General features: G+C 39.0%; 1 protein-coding gene across 4 annotated transcripts in view; it reads left to right on the plus strand.

The window, feature by feature from the left end:
- The window catches only part of LOC126417627 (uncharacterized), a 79,941-nt gene that overhangs the window by 19,776 nt on the left and 38,312 nt on the right, over positions 1 to 21,853 (plus strand). For all 4 annotated transcript variants that reach the window (XR_007575742.1, XM_050085134.1, XM_050085135.1 and 1 more), the window contains exon 2: positions 7,353 to 7,529. Coding sequence is in view for 3 of the 4 variants with exons in the window: in XM_050085134.1 (XP_049941091.1) it covers positions 7,362 to 7,529 (168 nt within the window). In the remaining variant the exon portion in view is untranslated. The remainder of the gene's footprint in view (positions 1 to 7,352; positions 7,530 to 21,853) is intronic.

Below are 21,853 nucleotides of genomic sequence, written 5' to 3' on the forward strand. Positions count from 1 at the left end.
TCTTGCTCACCAGATGGTAGAGTTTTGTCAGGACTGGCTCTACCAAGGCCGTCAGTAGTTCCAATGGAATGTTGTCTACTCCTGGGGCCTTGTTTCGACTCAGGTCTTTCAGTGCTCTGTCAAACTCTTCACGCAGTATCATATCTCCCATTTCATCTTCTTCTACATCCTCTTCCATTTTCATAATATTGTCCTCAAGTACATCGCCCTTGTATAGACCCTCTACATACTCCTTCCACCTTTCTGCTTTCCCTTCTTTGCTTAGAACTGGGTTTCCATCTGAGCTCTTGATATTCATACAAGTGGTTCTCTTTTCTCCAAAGGTCTCTTTAATTTTCCTGTAGGCAGTATCTATCGTACCCCTAGTGAGATAAGCCTCTACATCCCTACATTTGTCCTCTAGCCATCCCTGCTTAGCCATTTTGCACTTCCTGTCGATCTCATTTTTTAGACATTTGTATTCCCTTTTGTCTGCTTCATTTTCTGCATTTTTATATTTTCTCCTTTCATCAATTAACTTCAATATTTCTTCTGTTACCCAAGGATTTCCACTAGCCCTCGTCTTTTTACCTACTTGATCCTCTGCTGCTTTCACTACTTCATCCCTCAAAGCTACCCATTCTTCTTCTACTGTATTTCTTTCCCCCATTCCTGTCAATTGTTCCCTTTTGCTCTCCCTGAAACTCTGTACAACCTGTGGTTCTTTCAGTTTATCCAGGTCCCATCTCCTTAAATTCTCACCTTTTTGCAGTTTCTCCAGTTTTAATCTACAGTTCATAACAAATAGATTGTGGTCAGAGTCCACATCTGCCCCTGGAAATGTCTTACAATTTAAAACCTGGTTCCTAAATCTCTGTCTTACCATTATATAATCTATCTGATACCTTCTAGTATCTCCAGGATTCTTCCACGTATACAACCTTCTTTTATGATTCTTGAACCAAGTGTTAGCTATAATTAAGTTATGCTCTGTGCAAAATTCTACCAGACGGCTTCCTCTTTCATTTCTCTCCCCCAATCCATATTCACCCACTATGTTTCCTTCTCTCCCTTTTCCTACTCTCGAATTCTAGTCACCCATGACTATTAAATTTTCATCTCCCTTCACTACCTGAATAATTTCTTTTATCTCATCATACGTTTCATCAATTTCTTCATCATCTGCAGAGCTAGTTGGCATATAAACTTGTACTACTGTAGTAGGCATGGGCTTCGTGTCTATCTTGGCCACAATAATGCGTTCACTATGCTGTTGGTAGTAGCTTACCCGCACTCCAATTTTTTTATTTATTATTAAACCTACTCCTGCATTACCCCTATTTGATTTTGTATTTATAACCCTGTATTCACCTGACCAAAAGTCTTGTTCCTCCTGCCACTGAACTCCACTAATTCCCACTATATCTAACTTCAACCTATCCATTTCCCTTTTTAAATTTTCTAACCTACCTGCCCAATTAAGGGATTTGACATTCCACGCTCCGATCCTTAGAACGCCAGTTTTCTTTCTCCTGATAACAACATCCTCCTGAGTATTCCCCGCCCGGAGATCCGAATGGGGGACTATTTTACCTCCGGAACATTTTACCCAAGAGGATGCCATCATCATTTAACCATACAGTAAAGCTGCATGCCCTCGGGAAAAATTACGGCTGTAGTTTCCCCTTGCTTTCAGCCGTTTGCAGTACCAGCACAGCAAGGCCGTTTTAGTTAGTGTTGCAAGGCCAGATCAGTCAATCATCCAGACTGTTGCCCCTGCAACTACTGAAAAGGCTGCTGCCCCTCTTCAGGAACCACACATTTGTCTGGCCTCTCAACAGATACCCCTCCGTTGTGGTTGCACCACCATCTGTATCGCTGAGGCACACAAGCCTCCCCTCCATGGTTCATGGGGGTAGGACCATCCCATTATTGGGAGCAAAATAAACATTGTTAAAATCCCACTGTTGTTATCGTCATCATCTGCTCAGTCATAACATTTGAGTTAATGATCCAGCTTAGGGCTAAGAATCAGAGAGAGAGAATGATTGGGCACGTTTATGGGCATGAGTTGGTGATGAAAATTAGAGCTGAGGAGATGGTATAAGGAATGAAATATTGGAGCCAAGGCCTAGATTGAGAATATAAAGCAGATAATTGATAAAGTGAATTGTAAAACTTAAGCTGAAATGAGGTGAGCAGTTGGCAAGTGAGAGAAAAGGAGATTGAATCAAACATATTTTAAGAGTTGGTGAGGTATGCAACAACTAAGGGCCATTGCATTTGCTTGTGTATATTGCTGAACTTTCATGTGTTACATAAGCAGATGTGAGAGAGGTGAGGAAAAACAGGCAAGCCAGAAAATAAAATGTACAGATAACTGAAAGGGAGTGTAAAAAAAGGAACACTCATTGAAAAGTAGTGCTAAGACCAAAGAAATTAATGTAAAGTATGGACATGTTGTAACATCAGTTCCCATCACGGAATTCTGAGAAAGGGGTGTCTGGGGGAAGGATCGAGATGACACGTGGAGTGAAACTGGCACTGAACCCTTGGCTGTCATGCAGTATGCCATGCTCCTCAAAAGGATATTGTGAGTTGCCAGTAAATACCCTCTGTCTATCCCCATTCATCCTAACTGATAACTTGGTGGTAGTCATAGCAATGTAGAAGGGCGAACAGTGTTTGTATAACAACTGTTACATGACGTGTGTCTTTTCACAGGTGGCTCTCCCTTTGATAGAATATGTTTTGCCAGTTACGTGGCTGTTACAGGTAGTTGTAGGAGAGTGCATTTTCCACACCTCCTCCTAAACCACTGGATCGAATTCAACCAAATTTGGTGTGGATATCACTTACTGTCTGGAAAGGAGCAAAGGGGGGGGGGGGGGTTAAGAACCATGTAGCTCCCTTATGAGTGGGGTGGGGGTGGGGATGAGGATGGTTGGTACCGCCAGACATCTCAGCTGCCCTGCAGGACGAGTGTGTTGTGTAGCAGGTAGTACTGAAATGCGTACCAGGTGGTAAGTGCATGGAAAGGTACAGCTGAGCAGAGAGGGGGGCGGGGGGAGGGGGGGGGGAGAGATGAGGAGGAGGAGGAGGAGGAGAGTGGGGGAAGAGATGGACAGAGAGAGAGGGTTGGAGGAGGAGATGTACAGTGTGGGGGGAGGAAGAGATGGACAAAGAGTGATGTGCAGTTTGTCTCCTAGTTGTGTTGTTCAGTGTGTCATCTGGCTCACGATCCTGAACTCTACATACAGCGAGCCACTATTTCTGTCAACTTGTTTTGGAAAAAAATATCATGATAAACAGCTGAATATGGCAGATAAATTTAAAATCCCCTCTGGAGTTGAATTGTGTAAAACAGCAGAGAATCAAATATATATATAAACAAAGATGATGTTGGGACTCACCAAACGAAAGCGCTGGCACGTCGATAGACACACAAACAAACACAAACATACACACAAAATTCAAGCTTTCACAACAAACTGTTGCCTCATCAGGAAAGAGGGAAGGAGAGGGAAAGACGAAAGGATGTGGGTTTTAAGGGAGAGGGTAAGGAGTCATTCCAATCCCGGGAGCGGAAAGACTTACCTTAGGGGGAAAAAAGGACAGGTATACACTAGCACACACACTCATATCCATCCGCACATACACAGACACAAGTGTGTGTGTGTGTGTGGGGCATATACGAGTCAGATCCCTAAAGTAAGTTCCCCTTGTGTCGTGCACAGAAAAGAGACACAATTTCATTGAAAAATTTATTTGAACAGATACAAAAAGTGTTGAGTTATTTTTCAACATATTCACAATCAGAATTCAGATTGTTGTCATCATGCTGGACCAAATTTTATATCCTCGTGTCATAGAAGACTGCTGCCAGGGATTGGAACCACTGTGTGACATCCATCTCTGCCTCAGTCTGAAAACTCTGACTTGGACCAGACAGGAATTTCTTGAGGTTCAAAAACAGATGAAAATCACTGGGAGCAGGGTCTTGATCAAACATCCCCCGGGCAAAAATTTGCAGAAGCACTGTTGTCTGTCAAGACGTGTATGGCTGAGTGGTGTTGTGCAGTGAGGCAACACAGGCACTAAACATTCTGTGTCACTTGTTCTGAATGTCTTGTTGCAGTTTCTGCAGTGTTTCATAGTAATGCTCAGCATTCACCGTCTCACCTCCAGTTGTCCTAATCATCATCATTTCATCCTCATCGACGCGCAGGTCGCCGAAGTGGCGTCAAATCGAAAGACCTGCACCAGGCGAACGGTCTACCCGACGGGAGGCCCTAGCCACACGACATTTCCATTTTTACCTCCAGTCGGGAATTTGGTGAGGAGAACTTCCCATCTGTCCCAGAACACAGCATTTTCTGCATTGACATAGTCTGATTGAATTTTGTCTTGCAGGGAGAGCCAGTGTGACGCTATTTATTTTTATTTATTTGCTAGTATATGGAACTAGTCAGTATTATCTCTATATTTACAGTACAGTAAGGCACAAAATGGTTGCTTCATGTTAAAAGTCATAGGAGCTAATGTTTCATCATAATACATGAACAGAAATAATAATATTTATATATACATTATGAGAAATAAATGTTAGGAATAACTTACATTTATGCTTGCATTAAATGGCTCACTCATCTGTATGATAAAAAACTATGCAAATCCTTACTCATTTGCACTAAAAAAAAGTCACTAGTTAAATAGAATGAAGTTTTCTCAGGTACTCCTTCAATTTTCTCTTGACTTTCGATGTTTCAGTGGAACAAGTCAGTATTATCACAGTATTTACAATACAGAAGAGCATAATATGCTTGATTCATGACAAAAATCTTAGCAAATAATATTACATCATAGTACATGAACAGAAATAATAATATTTATACATACATTGTGAGTCATTTATATTATGAATAGTTTACATGTGTGCTTGCATTAAATAGCTCACTAATTAGCACAAAAAAGCTACACAAATACTTGCTTATTTGTACTAAAAAAATTGCTAACTGAATGGAATGAATTTTGTATCAGGTACTCCTTCAGTTTGCTCTTGTTAGCCCACAAGATGATGCTGTATGACAACAGTGTGCAGAATATCCAAAGTAAGCAGCTCTTATGACATCCATGTTTATAGATGATGCACTTATATGTAAAGCAAAAGCTGCAGAACGAACTCTTTTTTTTTTTCCAGATCTAGGATATGCTTAGGCCATTTTTATTTGTTATTATGGTACATATCCAAGAACTTAGCAAAGTCCACTTGCTGTATATGTTGTCCATTACACTTTATATTTACATCCTCTTCTTCTTTCTGCATCACATGAAATTGTATATAATAAGTTTTATTGACATTCAAAAGAGAGTCCATTACAGTTAAACCATTTGAGAATATCATTAAAAGCACAGTCAGCAGAGGATTGTAGGTTTCAAGAGGTATGAAGAGAGTAGTATTACCAGTAAATAGGGCGAACTTGCTCATTGAAATGGTACAGCATGGGAGGCAATTTGTAAATATAAGGAATAGTAAGAGCCTCAGTACTGAGACTTGTGGAGTTCCATTACTATCACTACTGGTAACCCTCTGCTTTCTGTCTGTAAGATAAGATTTAATCCATCTCCTCTTTACTCCATTTAACACAAAGAAGTATGTTTTATTTAACAGTTATTTGTGTTTGATGCCATCAAAAACCTTGGAAAGCTCTCATAGGATTCCAATTGGTGCTAATTTGCGTTAAGAGATTGCAGAATTTGATCAGTGGAGGAGAAAATAGCATCATCAGTTGATAGTCCTTGCTGAAAACCAAACTGATATTGAGAGAAGATGTTATGGATGTTCAGGTGATCAACAATAAATATTAATTTCTTGTAATGTGGCTCTACAGATTCCATTTTTTTAATAACATGTTCTCTTGTATCTGTAATTGTTTTTATTTCACTATTGAAATTTCAGCATTTTTTTTTCCGTTTCCAAGCATAGATTTGATGTTATTTTATGTTATAAATAGGTTAACATAACTTTCTTGTATAATTGTGTTACTCTTGATGGTACTATAATTACTGATTTTTATTAATGAAAAAGTAGATTTACCAGAATTCTGATAGTAAAATAAAAACTGTCACAGCTAAAAGTGAACATGATGTCATTTCAAAGATTCATAAATATAATACTAAAAGGAAAAATGTCATACACTATCCATCAGCCTGCCTTACTGTGACACAGAAAGAAAGGAGTGAGGTGCTTAGCTATAAAAGTCTTTATCACCTACCAAGTGTTGCAAAGAATGTAATGGCCAATAAAATTAACTTCAGATACAAACTGAAATCATACCTACTTTAAAAGTCCTTCTACTCAGTAGAAGAATTGTTGGATGTGTAGTACGCTGTGTGTGTGTGTGTGTGTGTGTGTGTGTTTAGCTGTGAGGAGGTGGTAGTACCCCTGGAACTCCACAAAGAATTTCAGCCAAATGTGGGAAATATTTGATTTATTATTTACTGAAGAAAAAGAAAGAAAACTGCAGTGGTTTCCCACTCCCAGCACCTAGAAGTAGGAAAGGAGTGAAGAAAGAAATAACTTGAAATAGTTGAAAATTACTTATATTATGTGTATCAGCAATTATTTTGACTAAGAGCAGTCTAAAGATTTGCAGAGAATAGATGTAGATGGAAATTTAGATTTCTCTGATATTACATTACTGTCATTTTGCAAAGTAATGTGGTAGGAAGAAGTAACATCTTAAAATTGTCTGCTCTTGAAATTTTAACAGGAAGCTTCTCTATGATACTTAGTGCTTCTTACATCTACCAAATTAACCACTGACAACATAATTTTTGTGAGTTTTCTCTAACTCTTGCTGCTACGGTCACAGGTTCGAATCCTGCCTCGGGCATGGATGTGTGTTATGTCCTTAGATTAGTAAGGTTTAAGTAGTTCTAAATTTAGGGGACTGATGACCTCAGATGTTAAGTCCCATAGTGCTCAGAGCCATTTGAACCATTTTTGATAAGCATCAGTCAGTAGTCAACAGAACAAGAGACTTGTAAGCTACTTCCTTCACAAATGAATTACTTTTCTTTAGGATTCTCCCAATTAATTTGACTGTGGCAGATTTTCAACTAAAGGAAAAAATAATTTAAAATTGAAACGGGACATCATTTAAACAGGCAACCCTGGCTTTGTTCTGTAACTCATCAGTATCATTATTGGTAACCTTGTGGCTGTTTTTGTTGCTCTCAAATTCCTTACATTTTAGATTATCCTAAATCTTCTCAAACAAATGCACATACAATAGTAACAGTGCCATGCATACCTTTTATTTTTGTTTGTTATTACTAGGGGCTAACTACCATGGTTCTTTTTGTTACAGTGCCCTCAAATGAAGAGATTTCGCCTTGTGACATGTTTGTTGCTGGTAGCAGCAGGAAGTGCCCTACTGGAAATGAGAACTAATCCTTCAGAATTCAGTGCTCTTCAGTCAGCAATTATAAATGTTGATCACCAAGATCTGTTTCGTTTCATTTGTCACACTGACACAGTGGAAATGGTTTGTACTTTTGGTGTTGCATCATCATATCACTCAGCACAAAAATTAGACACACTCTCTCTCTCTTTCTTTCTCATTGTGTTCTGTAGATATAATTAGAAGAACCTTCAGGAACGTGGAACAAGTCTATTTACACATTAAAAAAAGACACACAGCTTAACCTCCATACTTTGTTAAGTATGAAATGCAACTATACTGCTTAACGCTATTCCTGCTTGTGCCAGCTAAGTTTCCTCTATTATACTAAACAGCTACTTCTTAACAGCTATTGGTGTGTTAATGTTTATGTTGATTACATTATAGTTACCAATATCAACCATGTGGAAAGGAAAGAGTGCTGCTCACCACATAGAGGAGGAATGAAAAAGGATGCTAGAAATGTTCATCTTTCGGACTACGTCCTTCATCAGAAGTAGAAAGCACACACACATTCATGCAACTGCAACTATCACGCAGCAGATCACTTTCACCTCTGGGCACTGAGGTCTAATTGTCTCTGAGGCAAGGAACAATATAGCTGGATAGTGAGTGGGGCTGCAGAAAGGGTGGAGGGCAGATGGGAGGGCGGGGGTGGGGGGGGGGGGGGCTGTCAACAACCCATCCACCCCATACTCCCACCGTGGACTACCACTGTCGACCACTACTACAGGAGCCTCCATCAAATCTCTCGCACAACTGCTCATAACTGCCAAACCCTGCCTTGCAGACATCATATTACATTTACCACACCCTCATAAACTCACTCTTATTACCCTATAGAATCCTGGGCCTAAACATAGCTGTAATGCAGTCACAAGCCTGTCCTCCAAAAGCCTCAGACATGCAGAAATATCAGTCCTTCAAAAAGCTTTACCTTTTGCTCCACTCTCAAATTCAGTCATGGTGGACTTTAGACGTTCTCTTCTTTTCCTAGTCTCTGTAGTGGAAATACTTTTTTGCCAGTAACCTGACCAGTCGGACTCAATCTAAAACCAATATTGAACCCTGCCTGACTGCAAATAACCCTGCCTTCGAGACATAAATTGTCCCGTTATCTTTCCTAACCTCAAACATTGCCTCACCGCCAAAGTACAAAACCCTCAGCATGGAAACTGACCTTACATCTGCAGAAAGAGCCACAATCCACCATCTGAAAACTGAACCACTGTCTTATAACCCAATCTGCGAACAAAGGCTCCACCATTGTGGTTGTGATCTGCATGGACTACATCTACATCTTTGTGATTACTCTGCTATTCACAATATAGTACCTGGCAGAGGATTCAGTGAACCACCTTCAAGCTGTCTTTCTACCATTCCACTCTCAAACAGTGTGTGGGAAACATGAGCACTTAAATTTTTCTGTGCAAGTCCTGATTTCTCTTATTTTATCATGATGATCATTTCTCCATATGTAAGTGGGTGCCGACAGAATGTTTTCGCAGTTGGAGGAGAAAACTGGTGATTGAAATTTTACGAGAAAATCCCATTGCAACAAAAAACGCCTTTGTTTCAATGACTGCCATGCCAATTCATGTATCATATCTGTGGCACTATCTCTCCTATTTCGCAATAATACAAAATGAGCTGCCCACAACATTATCTATGTGATTGTTCCAATTAAGGTTATTTGTAATTGTAATTCCCAAGTATGTAGTTAAATTTACTGCCTTCAGATTTGTGTTACTTAACGCATAATCAAAATTTAGTGGATTTCTTTTAGTACTCATGTTTCACACTTTTCTTTATTTAGGGTCAATTGCTACTTTTCGCACTATGTATATTGAGCAAGCAGTGAAGGAAACAAAAGAAAAATTCGGAGTAGGTATTAAAATCCATGGAGAAGAAATAAAAACTTTGAAGTTCGCCGATGACATTGTAATTCTGTCAGAGACAGCAAAGGACTTGGAAGAGCAGTTGAACGAAATGGTTAGTGTCTTAAAAGGGGGATATAAGATGAACATCAACAAAAGCAAAATGAGGATAATGGAATGTAGTCGAATTAAGTTGGGTGATGCTGAGGGAATTAGATTAGGAAATGAGACACTTAAAGCAGTAAAGGAGTTTTGCTATTTGGGGAGCAAAATAACTGACGATGGGCGAAGTAGAGAGGATATAAAATATAGACTGGCAATGCCAAGGAAAGCGTTTCTGAAGAAGAAATATTTGTTAACATAAAGTATAGATTTAACTGTCAGGAAGTCGTTTCTGAAAGTATTTGTATGGAGTGTAGCCATGTATGGAAGTGAAACATGGATGATAAATAGTTTGGACAAGAAGAGAATAGAAGCTTTCGAAATGTGGTGCTACAGAAGAATGCTGAAGATTAGATGGGTAGATCACATAACTAATGAGGAGGTAAAATGAAAAACAAACCACCTTCAGTCACAAGTTGCGTTTATTTACTGCACTATGCATTTCGAGCCCTGCAGGCTCATCTTCAGGTGCTTTTTAGCGATTCACATCAGGTTTTTTTAGTTGTTTGCAGTTTAACATTGTATGGTGTCTGCTTCTGTTGTGCAGTTGGTACACGCAATATACATCTTTAATTTTGCAGTACATACTGGGATATATACATAGTCACACACTTTTTCGCACATTGTAGTAGTACAATGTGCGAAAAAGTGTGTGACTATGTATAGATCCCATGTATGACACTATTGAACAGACACTGTCATTGTTTTAACACACGGCCTATTTATGTTACAATAATTCCACTGTTCAATTGACGCATTACTCTAATTGATACAGACTTCCTGACTGAAAATCAGCCATGGACTGACTGTCTCAGGACTAAAAATCGGTCCTTTATATATCCTCACAATAATAGACTATACATTGTTCGATATTTAAGTTACAGAAGTTACAATTAAAACATAACCCATTCAATTAACTGAATATATATATAAAATTCCTTCTTTTTAACTGTTCCTTCTACCCCAAAGGTTAGGCCAAATTATTTGTTTAAATAATGAAATTAACAGATATATTTATGCAAACAATGCTTTTGACAAACAAGGTAATATTTTGGAATTAAATGAGGGCTCACTAGGTAAACATGTTTTTGAATAGAGCCGAATAACTACTTAGTTCTTCTTCCAACTGTTTATAACTAGCACATAATTTATATTTGTTATTAGTCAACAATAGAACCTAAGTCACAAAACAATTATTTATCTCACCCTATAGCAAAAGACATTAACTAGAAATAGTCAAAATAAGTTAGGAAATTAATGACACACAGAAAACTAAGTACAAAATTAGATCTGGTGCTAAATTCTTTAAGACTTGAGTGCCAACCTTTCTCTTTTATGAAAATGCAGATTATACTCGGCAACGACCCATACCAGTGTTGGCTGTTGGATTGGTTCCTGTTGAGGCTATTGATAGGAGGGATTTCACAAGGCATGGCCTACATCTCAATAGGAAAGGGAAGGGTAAACTGGCAGGGTTGTTAGCGAAATCCATAAGGGGGGGACACTAGTCCTCATGGATGTACCTCTTTTTTAGACTAATATCAGTGTCCAATGAGACGTTCAGGCAGGCAGTTGCTAAAGAGGATCAAAACTCACAAAATTCTCACAACAGGAAAGTAAATAATAATGTTACCATGTTTAACCAAAATATTGGTGGATTAATGAAAAAAGTAGATTCTCACAAAAGTAAAGTAAAAAGTAATGTTACCATTTTTCACCAAAATATTCCGGGATTGAAGAATAAAATAGATGAGCTCCTGGTTTTTTTAGATGTCATTGAATCTGATAATGTAATAGTTATACTATGCATGTCTGAGCATCACATTGTATCTGATATGGAAAAGGTAAATATCAGTGGTTATAAACTAGCTGCACATGTGAGTAGAGAGAATAAGGTGGGAGGAGGAGCTGCCATATATGTCAAAAGTTATCACTGTGTAGAAAGCTTACATACAAAAAAGTTTTGTCTAGAGCAACATATAGAAGCATGTGCTTGTCAACTTAAACTGAAGGAGGGCTCTTTTATAATTGTAACAGTATACAGGTCCACTTCAGGAAACTTTCATTTATTCCTGGAAAACTTGGATGCCTTGTTGTGCTATCTGTCAGATAGGGGAAAGCAAATTATTATTTGTGGGGACTTCAATGTTGATTCACTGAAAGAGTGTAATAGGAAAAATGACTGGAAGTCTTGCTCAGTTCTTTCAGTTTGATATCTGTCATTAATTTTCCTACTCGGGTAGTAAAGGACAGCAGCACATTGATAGATAACACTTTTATAGACCAAGATAGGTTTAAAAACATAAATTCTTGTCCTGTTGAGAATGGGCTTTCTGATCATGATGCTCAGCTAGTTACAGTATATGACATAGCTCCATTCAGTAATTCAGAACTACCCTACAAAGTTGTGCGTTCAATTAATGACTCAACAATTAGAAATTTCAGAGAAAATCTTCAGCAGTTAGACTGGGATGAGGTGTACAAGGAACATGATGCTAATTTAATATATAACTTATTTCATGATACACTTGTAAGAGAATTTGAAAACTGTTTCCCCAAGAAAGTAGTTAAATCTAATTATAAGAAACCATGCAAAAAACCTTGGCTTACTAAAGGAATAAAAATATCTTGTAACTCCAAAAGGGAACTGTATCTAACAACAAGAAAGAGTAATGACCCAGAAACAGCCAAATATTATAAAAACTACTGTGCTACATTAAGAAAGGTTATTAAAAAGTCTAGAAGCATGTGCAACATGTCTGAGATTAATACCTCTGATAACAAAATCAAAACAATTTGGAATATTATTACAAGGGAGACAGGACAACCAAGAGTACAGGATGACGGCATCACCATCAAAGTGAATGGAAACTTGCAACAAGACGGAAGCCGAAAACATTTTGAATAATCATTTTTTAAATGTTGTAGAGAAAATAGGATCTAAATGTTCATTAAAAGAAGCAAGGCAGTTAATGGAAGAGGCCTTACCCACACCATTTGATACAATTGAAATTCCACCCACATCTCCTTCTGAAATTAGGAAGATAAAAACTCTCTCAAGAATAAAAGCTCACATGGAATTGATGGCATTTCCAGCAGAATAATAAAAACTTGTTCCCAAGAAATAAGTGGGGTTCTTAGCCACACATGTAATAGCTCTCTGTAGCAGGGTATTTTCCCAGATAGACTGAAGTATGCCATTGTTAAACCACTGCATAAAAAAGAGGATACATCTGATGTCAACAACTACCACCCAATCTCTCTTCTGACAGCCTTATCCAAAATTCTTGAAAAAGTACTGTATTGTAGAGTAGCTTCACACCTTTGTAAAAATAAAGTTTTAACAAAATGTCAGTTTGGTTTCCAGAAGGGTTTTTCAACGGAAAATGCTATATATACTTTCACTAATGAAATATTAAATGCTCTGAGCAACCGGAAGTCACCCGTTGGGATTTTTTGTGATCTATTGTGTAAATCATGGAATACTTCTAGATAAGCTCAAGTACTGTGGTATGAATAGGACAGTGCTGAAATGGTTTAAATCATACCTAACTGGAAGAATGCAGAAAGTTGAAATAAACAGTTCACATAATATGCAAAAAACTAGTGATTTCTCGAACTGGGGAACAATCAAGAATGGGGTGCTGCAAGGTTCGGTCTTGGGTCCTCTGCTGTTCTTAATGTATATTAATGACTTGCCATTCTATATTCACGAAGATGCAAAGCTGGTACTTTTTGCCGATGATACAAGTATAGCTATCACACCCGACAGTACACAGTACACAGTAAATGGAATGACCCCATTAGTAAATTTAGACTTCGATCAGAAATCAGTAGCTAAGGTAGAATATTCAAAATTTCTAGTTGTATGCATTGATGAGGGGTTGAACTGGAAAAAACACACTGAGGATCTGCTGAAACGTTTGAGTTCAGCTGCTTATGCTATTAGGGTCATTGCAAATTTTGGCGATATACATCTGAGTAAATTAGCTTACCACGCCTATTTTCATTCTCTGCTTTCGTATGGCATCATATTCTGGGGTAACTCATCACTGAGTAAAAGTGTGTTCATTGCACAAAAGCATGTAATCAGAATAATTGCTGGAGCTCATCCAAGATCATCCTGCAGACACTTATTTAAAGAGCTAGAAATTTTCACTATAGCCTCACAATATATATATTCACGTATGAAATTTGTTATTAACAATCCGAATGAATTCAAAAGTAATAGCAGTGTACATGGCTACAACACTAGGAGAAAGATGATCTTCACTACTCAAGGTTAAATCTAACTTTGGCTCAGAAGAGGGTAAATTATGCTGCCACAAAAGTCTTTGATCACTTACCTAATAGCATCAAAAGTCTGACAGATAGCCATATAGCATTTAAAAGGAAATTAAAAGAATTTCTTAATGGCAACTTCTACTCATTAGGTGAATTTTTGGATATAGTAAGTGGGTAATTTCCCAACCTCCACAAAAAAATAAATAAATAAATAAAATAAAATAAAAACATATCAAAAAAATAAAAAAAATATTGAGTGTCATGTAATATTTTGTCTAATGTAATATCTTGTGTAGACACCTTTTATTAACCTGACACGTTCCACATCATTACGAAGTGTCGTATTCATGATCTATGGAACAAGTACTAATCTAATCTACTCATGTATGTTAAAGGTAATTATGCAAAAATGAAAAAAATTAATTTAAGGAGGCAGATGGCAAAACAAGAGAGCAAGTAAAAAGCTTCCAACTTCCAGAGTGAGATTATCACTCTGCAGCGGAGTGTGCGCTGATATGAAACTTCCTGGCAGATTAAAACTGTGTGCCCGACCGAGACTCGAACTCGGGACCTTTGCCATTCGCGAGCAAGTGCTCTACCATCTGAGCTACCGAAGCACGACTCATGCCCACTACTCACAACTTTACTTCTGCCAGTACCTCGTCTCCTACCTTCCAAACTTTACAGAAGCTCTCCTGCGAAACTTGCAGAACTAGCACTCCTGAAAGAAAGCATATTGCAGAGACATGGCTTAGCCACAGCCTGGGGGATGTTTCCAGAATGAGATTATCACTCTGCAGCGGAGTGTGCACTGATATGAAACTTCCTGGCAGATTAAAACTGTGTCCCCGACCGAGACTCGAACTCGGGACCTTTGCCTTTCGCAGGCATGTGCTCTACCATCTGAGCTACCGAAGCACGACTCACGCCCGGTACTCACAGCTTTACTTTTGCCAGTACCTCGTCTCCTACCTTCCAAACTTTACAGAAGGTCTCCTGCGAAACTTGCAGAACTAGCACTCCTGAAAGAAACGATATTGCGGAGACATGGCTTAGCCACAGCATGGGGGATGTTTCCAGAATGCGATTATCACTCTGCAGCGGAGTGTGCGCTGATATGAAACTTCCTGGCAGATTAAAACTGTGTGCCCAACCGAGACTCGAAGTCGGGACCTTTGCCTTCTGCGGGCAAGTGCTCTACCATCTGGGCTACCGAAGCACAACTCACGCCCGGTACTCACAGCTTTACTTCTGCCAGTACCTCGTCCCCTACCTTCCAAACTTTACAGAAGCTCTCCTGCGAAACTTGCAGAACTAGCACTCCTGAAATGAAATGAAATGTCGTGTGGCTAGGGCCTGCCGTCGGGTAGACCGTTCGCCTGGTGCAGGTCTTTCGAGTTGACGCCACTTTGGCGACCTGCGTGTCGATGGGGATGAAATGATGATGATTAGGACAACACAACACCCAGTCCCTGAGCGGAGAAAATCTCCGACCCAGCCGGGAATCGAACCCGGGACCTTAGGATTGACAGTCTGTCACGCTGACCACTCAGCTACCGGGGCCGGACAGCACTCCTGAAAGATGGTAGAGCACTTGCTCATGAAAGGCAAAGGTCCCGAGTTCGAGTCTCGGTCGGGCACACAGTTTTAATCTGCCAGGAAGTTTCATATCAGCGTACACTCCGCTGCAGAGTGATAATCTCATTCTGGAAACATCCCCCAGGCTGTGGCTAAGCCATGTCTCCCCAGTATCCTTTCTTTCAGGAGTGCTAGTTCTGCAAGTTTCGCAGGAGAGCTTCTGTTAAGTTTGGAAGGTAGGAGACGAGGTACTGGCAGAAGTAAAGCCGTGAGTACCGGGCGTGAGTCATGCTTCGGTAGCTCAGATTTTAGAGCACTTGCCCGCGAAAGGCAAAGGTCCCGAGTTCGAGTCTCGGTCGGGCACACAGTTTTAATCTGCCAGGAAGTTTCAGCTTCCAGCTTGCTTCATCACAAGCTGCTTCGCTACGTCAAGGATATCTACTTCTATGTTTCTCATCTTGGCAGTTGTCCTTGCTTGGAATTCAGGAATATTTACTTCATGTTCTTTGGTGAGGACTTTCAGAAAAATTTGTTTAATAACTCTGCTTTAGTGGCACTGTGATCAGTGACTTCACCATTGTTATCGGTGGAGGGGCTCTACCGGTTGTCAAATACATCACCTACGAGCCTTGCCACAGTGATGCCATTCCAGAACTACAGCAGGACCTCCAGCACCTCCTCAAATCCTCAAAGCCATTCCATACTCTCTACCCTGAGTCTGTTTGTTTCCTCGCCTCCGCCACTCCCTGCACTCATACCTTGTACATGCTTCCTAAAGTGCGTGAACCCAACTTGGGTTGGACTTGGTGTGACATCACATGTGCTGGACAGCTGTTCAAATTGCTCCCCAATATTTTATGAAGTTTTAGACTTCAGATACATATTTTAAAGATTATTGGTGTTAATATTTGCTGTAAAAGTAGATTATTAGTGGATTTCCATTCATCTCAATCTCTTGATTTGAGAGGTCTGTTATTGATGAGTGCACTTACGTTCTTCATTGAAGTCTCAGCAGTTGTTTACATTTCGCAGCGTGTGGTTGCAACTGCAGCAGTTCTAAAGCAAAGTACTGACAAAGTTGTTTGTGCACTGTATTTGAATATTAAATTTAGTACTCTTCAATAGTTCATACAAATATTAGCAGTGTGTTTACACTTTGTGGCATGCAGTTACAGCTGTAGTGGCCCATAAGTTAAGTGCTGACAAAGTTGTTTGTGCACTGTTATTCAGTTATTAAATTTAGTAGTTTTCAACAGTGTCTCACGCTGTTTCTGGTAAGATAGCAGTTCAGTAAACTTTTGTAGGCTTTCATCCACTGTGTTTTTTAGAGTTGTTTGTGGATTGAATTCATTTATTACATTCCGTACAGTAATTTCCACCTGATGTTTCTTATTGTTTCTAGTGAGATATTGCAGTAAATCTTTTGTTCAGTGTGTTTAAATTTGTTGAGTGTTCCAGAAATCCCTTGAATTTTTGGTTTTATATAAATAATTGTGTGAAGTTCTGCAGTATTCATATTAGTTGTGGTTCAGTAGTATTAACAAAAGAAGCTGCTTTCTTAGTAGAGAGTGAAATTTTGGGTAACTATTGTTATTTCTTTAAATAGTTCTGTTGCAATTGAACTTAGGCAACATACACTTTAGTTTTTTCAGCAACTGTTAAAATTTTACCATGAGTGAAAAGTGTGGGCTTTGTCGTAGGTTTATGAGTAGCAGGCTACAGTGTGAGATTTGTTCAAAATATTTTTATTTGGGGGAAATGCAGAGGGGAAGCCACTGGGCATTCTAGTGAGATCATCTCCTGGAAATGCAGAATTTGTAGCAGAAATAAGTTGATAGAGGAGCAGGATGTAAGATCTGTGCCCTTCAGGTGTAGTTACAAGATGCGAAGGGGGAACTAGATAGCTTGAGGAGGGTAAAGTGCACTGGGGAATGGAAGCTGGCAGTTGGTAAGAAGGCAACTAGGAGGAGGAGGAGATATTCAGACAATTGTACTGTGTATATAACCAATAGATTTGACCAACTGTTGGAGTTGAGTGGAGGGCAGCCTCTTGTAGCTGTAGAAGTAGGAAACATGCAGCAGTCCTCAGCAGTTAGGGAGCCTAAGTCAGTTGCAAATTCTAACAGAAAGAAGGAGATTCTGCTGCTAGGCAGTTTGCATTGCAGAGGTGTAGGCCAGCAGTTGCAGGAAGTGTTGGGGAGTACCAGCTCACCAGCATTGTGAAGCCTTGTGCAGGATGGCTCAGGTGACTGTTAACATAGAGGAGTTATGTAGGAATTTTATGAAGGTATTGATAGTGGGTGGAGCTGGGAATAGTGTTAATAGGGACGGGGAGTATGATGTAGGTGGTGACTTGGTAGAGATAGCAACTCAAACTGGTGGCACTAATATGCACTTCATGCAACCGTTTCAGTGTCTTGATCGGCATCATCTTAATGCTGCTGTTAGGCGTGTTAACATGGGGCTGGAGAAGGTGCTGATAGCAGAGGGCATGGCTCACATTGCAATGGTGCCAGTTAAGTCTATTAACAGATTGGGTTTCACTAGGCATGGGTGCACCTCAGCAGATATGGGAAGGGAAGGCTGGCAAAGCTTATAGGCGACAGTGTAGTGGGTGGTGGTGGGATCACTGATGGAAAAAATCCTGTATTAGTTGGTGTTAGAGCTGCACCATTTTTTAGACTGAAGTCAGCTGATAAGTATCCCTTCTTAAAGGAAGTCCCTCTAACAAAGGGATCACCTTCTGAGGAAGTCAGGTATCCAAGTAGTAGAGGAATTAGCATATTTCATCAAAATATAAGACGTGTTATGGATAATGTTTGTAAACTGCTTATACGTGTTGACACTGATGTTATAGGTATATTGGAGCACCACTTAAATGATTTGACAGTTCAGGGCATTCCTTTTACAGGATACGGATTATCTGGCTGTTTTTCAAGGAGTTCTTTGCAGAGTGAGGGAGTGGCCATGTGTGTAAAAAACAGTATTCCATTTGAGTCCATAGATGTATCATGGCATTGCACTGACTTCAGAGCATTTATGCTCAAGCAAGAGAGGGTTCTTGGTTCACTTGATAGGAAGTACCAAAAATTATTTATATGTGGTGAATTCAGTATTAATTTTGTATGTGATAGTGAAAGAAAAAGGATGTTGAAAGAACTCCTAAATTCATATTATCTGATGCAGAAAGTGTTTCTTCCAACCAGGGTGCAGAGGAACAGTAGCCCAGCCATAGATAATATTTTTACTCATTCTTCATTACTAGATGGGCATTCTGTTAGTGAAAGGGTGAATGGCCTTTCAGACCATGGTGCACAAATTGTAACATTAAAAGGCTTTTGGACATAAACAAATGTTATACATATTTACAAACTACATAGAAAAACTGATCCAGTGGCAGTAGAGAGTTTTTTAAAACTTGTTAAGGAACAAGAGTGGCAGAATGTTGATAATGCTGATAACATATATGACAAATATAATGCTTTCCTTAGCACATTTCTCATGGTCTTTGAAAGTTGCTTGCCATTAGAGTGTTCTAAACAGGGTACTAGCAGTAAATGGCAGACTAGTTGGCTGACTAGTAGGATGTTCATGTAGAACGAAGTGGGAATTACATCTACATTTACTTTGATACTCTGCAAATCACATTTAAGTGCCTGGCAGAGAGTTCATCGAACCACCTTCACGTTTCTATATTATTCCAATCTCGTATAGCACGTGGAAAGAACGAACACCTATATCTATCCGTACGAGCTATCATTTCCCTTATTTTATCATGGTGATTTCTTCTCCCTGTGTAGGTCGGTGTCAACAAAATATTTTCGCATTTGGAGAAGAAAGTTGGTAATTGTAATTTCGTGAGAACATTCCATCACAATGAAAAACACCTTTGTTTTAATTATGTCCAGCCCAAATCCTGTATCATTTCAGTGACACTCTCTCCCATATTTCGTGGTAATACAAAATGTGCTGCCCTTCTTTGAACTTTTTGATGTACTCCATCAATTCTATCTGGTAAGAATCCCACACTGCGCAGCAGTATTCTAAAAGAGGACAAACAGGTGTAGTGTTGGCAGTCTCCTTAGTAGATCTGTTACATTTTCTAAGTGTCCTGCCAGTAAGATGCATTCTTTAGCTAGCCTTCCCCACAACATTTTCTGTGCGTTCCTTCCAATTTAAGTTGTTCGTAATTGTAATTCCAAGGTATTTAATTGAATTTATGGCCTTTAGGTTTGACTGATTTATCGCGTAACCGAAGTTTAACAGATTCTGTTTGACACTCATGTGAATGACCTCACACTTTTTGTTATTTAGAGTCAACTGCCAATTTTCGCACCATTCAGATATCTTTTCTAAATAATTTTCCAATTTGTTTTGATCTTTTGATGACTTTGTTAGTCGATAAACAACAGCATCATCTGCAAACAACCTAAGACGGCTGCTCAGATTGTCTCCCAAATCGTTTATACAGATAAGGAATAGCAAAGGGCCTATAACACTACCTTGGGGAATGCCAGAAATCACTTCTATTTTACTCGATGACTTTCCAATAATTACTACGAACTGTGACCTCTCTGACAGGAAATCACAAATCCAGTCACATAACTGAGACAATATTCCATAAGCACGCAATTTCACTACAAGCCACTTGTGTGGAACAGTGTCAAAAGCCTTCCAGAAATACAGAATCAATATGAAATCCCTTGTCAATAGCACTCAACACTTCATGCGAATAAAGAGCTAGTTGTAACAATACCAGAGAAGGAAAGTTGCTACTCACCATGTAGCGGATATGCTGAGTCGCGATAGTTTCTATTGCGACTCAGCATCTCCGCTATATGGTGAGTAGCAACTTTCCTTCTCTGGTATTGTTACATTCCATCCTGGACTTCCCATTGTTTGATTAAAGAGGTAGTTGTGTTTCACAAGAATGATGTTTTCTAAATCCATGTTGACTGTGTGTCAATAGACTGTTTTCTTCAAGGTAATGCATAATGTTCGAACATAATATATGTTTCAAAATCCTTTTGCACATCGGAGTTAATGATATGAGCCTGTAGTTTAGTGGATTACTCCTACTACCTTTCTTGAACATTGGTGTGACCTGTACAACTTTCCCATCTTTGGGTACAAATCTTTCGTTGAGTGAACAGTTATATATTATTGTTAAGTATGGAGCTAATGCATCAGTGTACTCAGAAAAGAACCTAATTGGTATACAGTCTGAACCAGAAGACTTGCTTTTATTAAGTGATTTAAGTTGCTTCTCTACTTCGAGGGTATTTACTTCTACGTTATTCATGTTGGCAGCTGTTCTTGATTTGAATTCTGGAATATGTACTTTGTCGTCTTTTGTGAAGGCATTTTGGAAGGCTGTGCTTGGGCAGCACTGTCTTTGATAGTATCTCCATTGCTATCACACAGAGAAGGCATTGATTGTGTCATGCCGCTAACATACTTCACATACGACCAGAATCTCTTTGGATTGTGTCAAAATGTTAGAAATAGTCACAATCAAGCTACAGTAGCCCATTACAAACAGTGTTGTAAGGTGCTTAAGAATGATATTAGGAAGGCAAAGAGTATGTAGTATGCAAATAGAATAGCTAATTCACAGAATAAAATTAAAACCATATGGTCAGCTGTGAAGGAAGTGCCTGGTCAGCAGCACAAGGTCGATGATATACATACATACATACATTAATCCTTGTTCCATAGAGCATGAATATGACATTTCGTAATGATGTGGAATGTGTCACTTTAACATAAGTTTTCTTTACACAAAATAATTATTTAATTAATTAATTTTTTTACAGTTACTACTTCATTTGTAAAAATTCATCTATTGAGTAGAAGGAGTTGTCTTTCAGAAATTCTTTTAATTTGCTTTTAAACGTTGGTTGGCTGTCTGTCAGACTTTTGATACTGTTTGGCAAATGACCAAAGATTTTTGTGGCAGCATAATTCACCCCTTTCTGTACCAAAGAGACATTTAATCCAGAATAGTGAATATCATCCTTTCTTCTCGTGTTGTAGCTATGCACTTCATTGTTATTTTAGAATTGGGATGGGTTATTAATGACAAATTTCATAATTGAATATATGTATTGTGAAGGTACTGTGAATATGCCAAGTTCCCTAAATAAATGTCTGCGAGGTGATCGTGGGTGGGCTGCAGCTATTATTCTGATTACACACTTTTGTGCAATGAATACTTTCCCTCTTAATGACGAATTGCCCCAAAATATGATGCCATATGAAAGCAATGAATAAAAATAGACATAGTAGGCTAATTTACTGATATGTTTATCACCAAAACTTGCAATAATCCTAATAGCATAAGTAGCTGAACCTAACCGTTTCAGCAGATCATCGGTGTGTTTCTTCCAGTTCTATTTCACATCAATGCGCACACCCAGAAATTTTGAGTATTCTACCTTAGCAACAGATTTCCATTCATAGTCTATATTTATCCATGGTGTTATGCCACTTACAGTACAGAATTGT

The sequence above is a fragment of the Schistocerca serialis genome, chromosome 1, assembly GCF_023864345.2.
Source record: "Schistocerca serialis cubense isolate TAMUIC-IGC-003099 chromosome 1, iqSchSeri2.2, whole genome shotgun sequence".
In the NCBI taxonomy this organism is placed as follows: Eukaryota; Metazoa; Arthropoda; class Insecta; order Orthoptera; family Acrididae; genus Schistocerca; species Schistocerca serialis.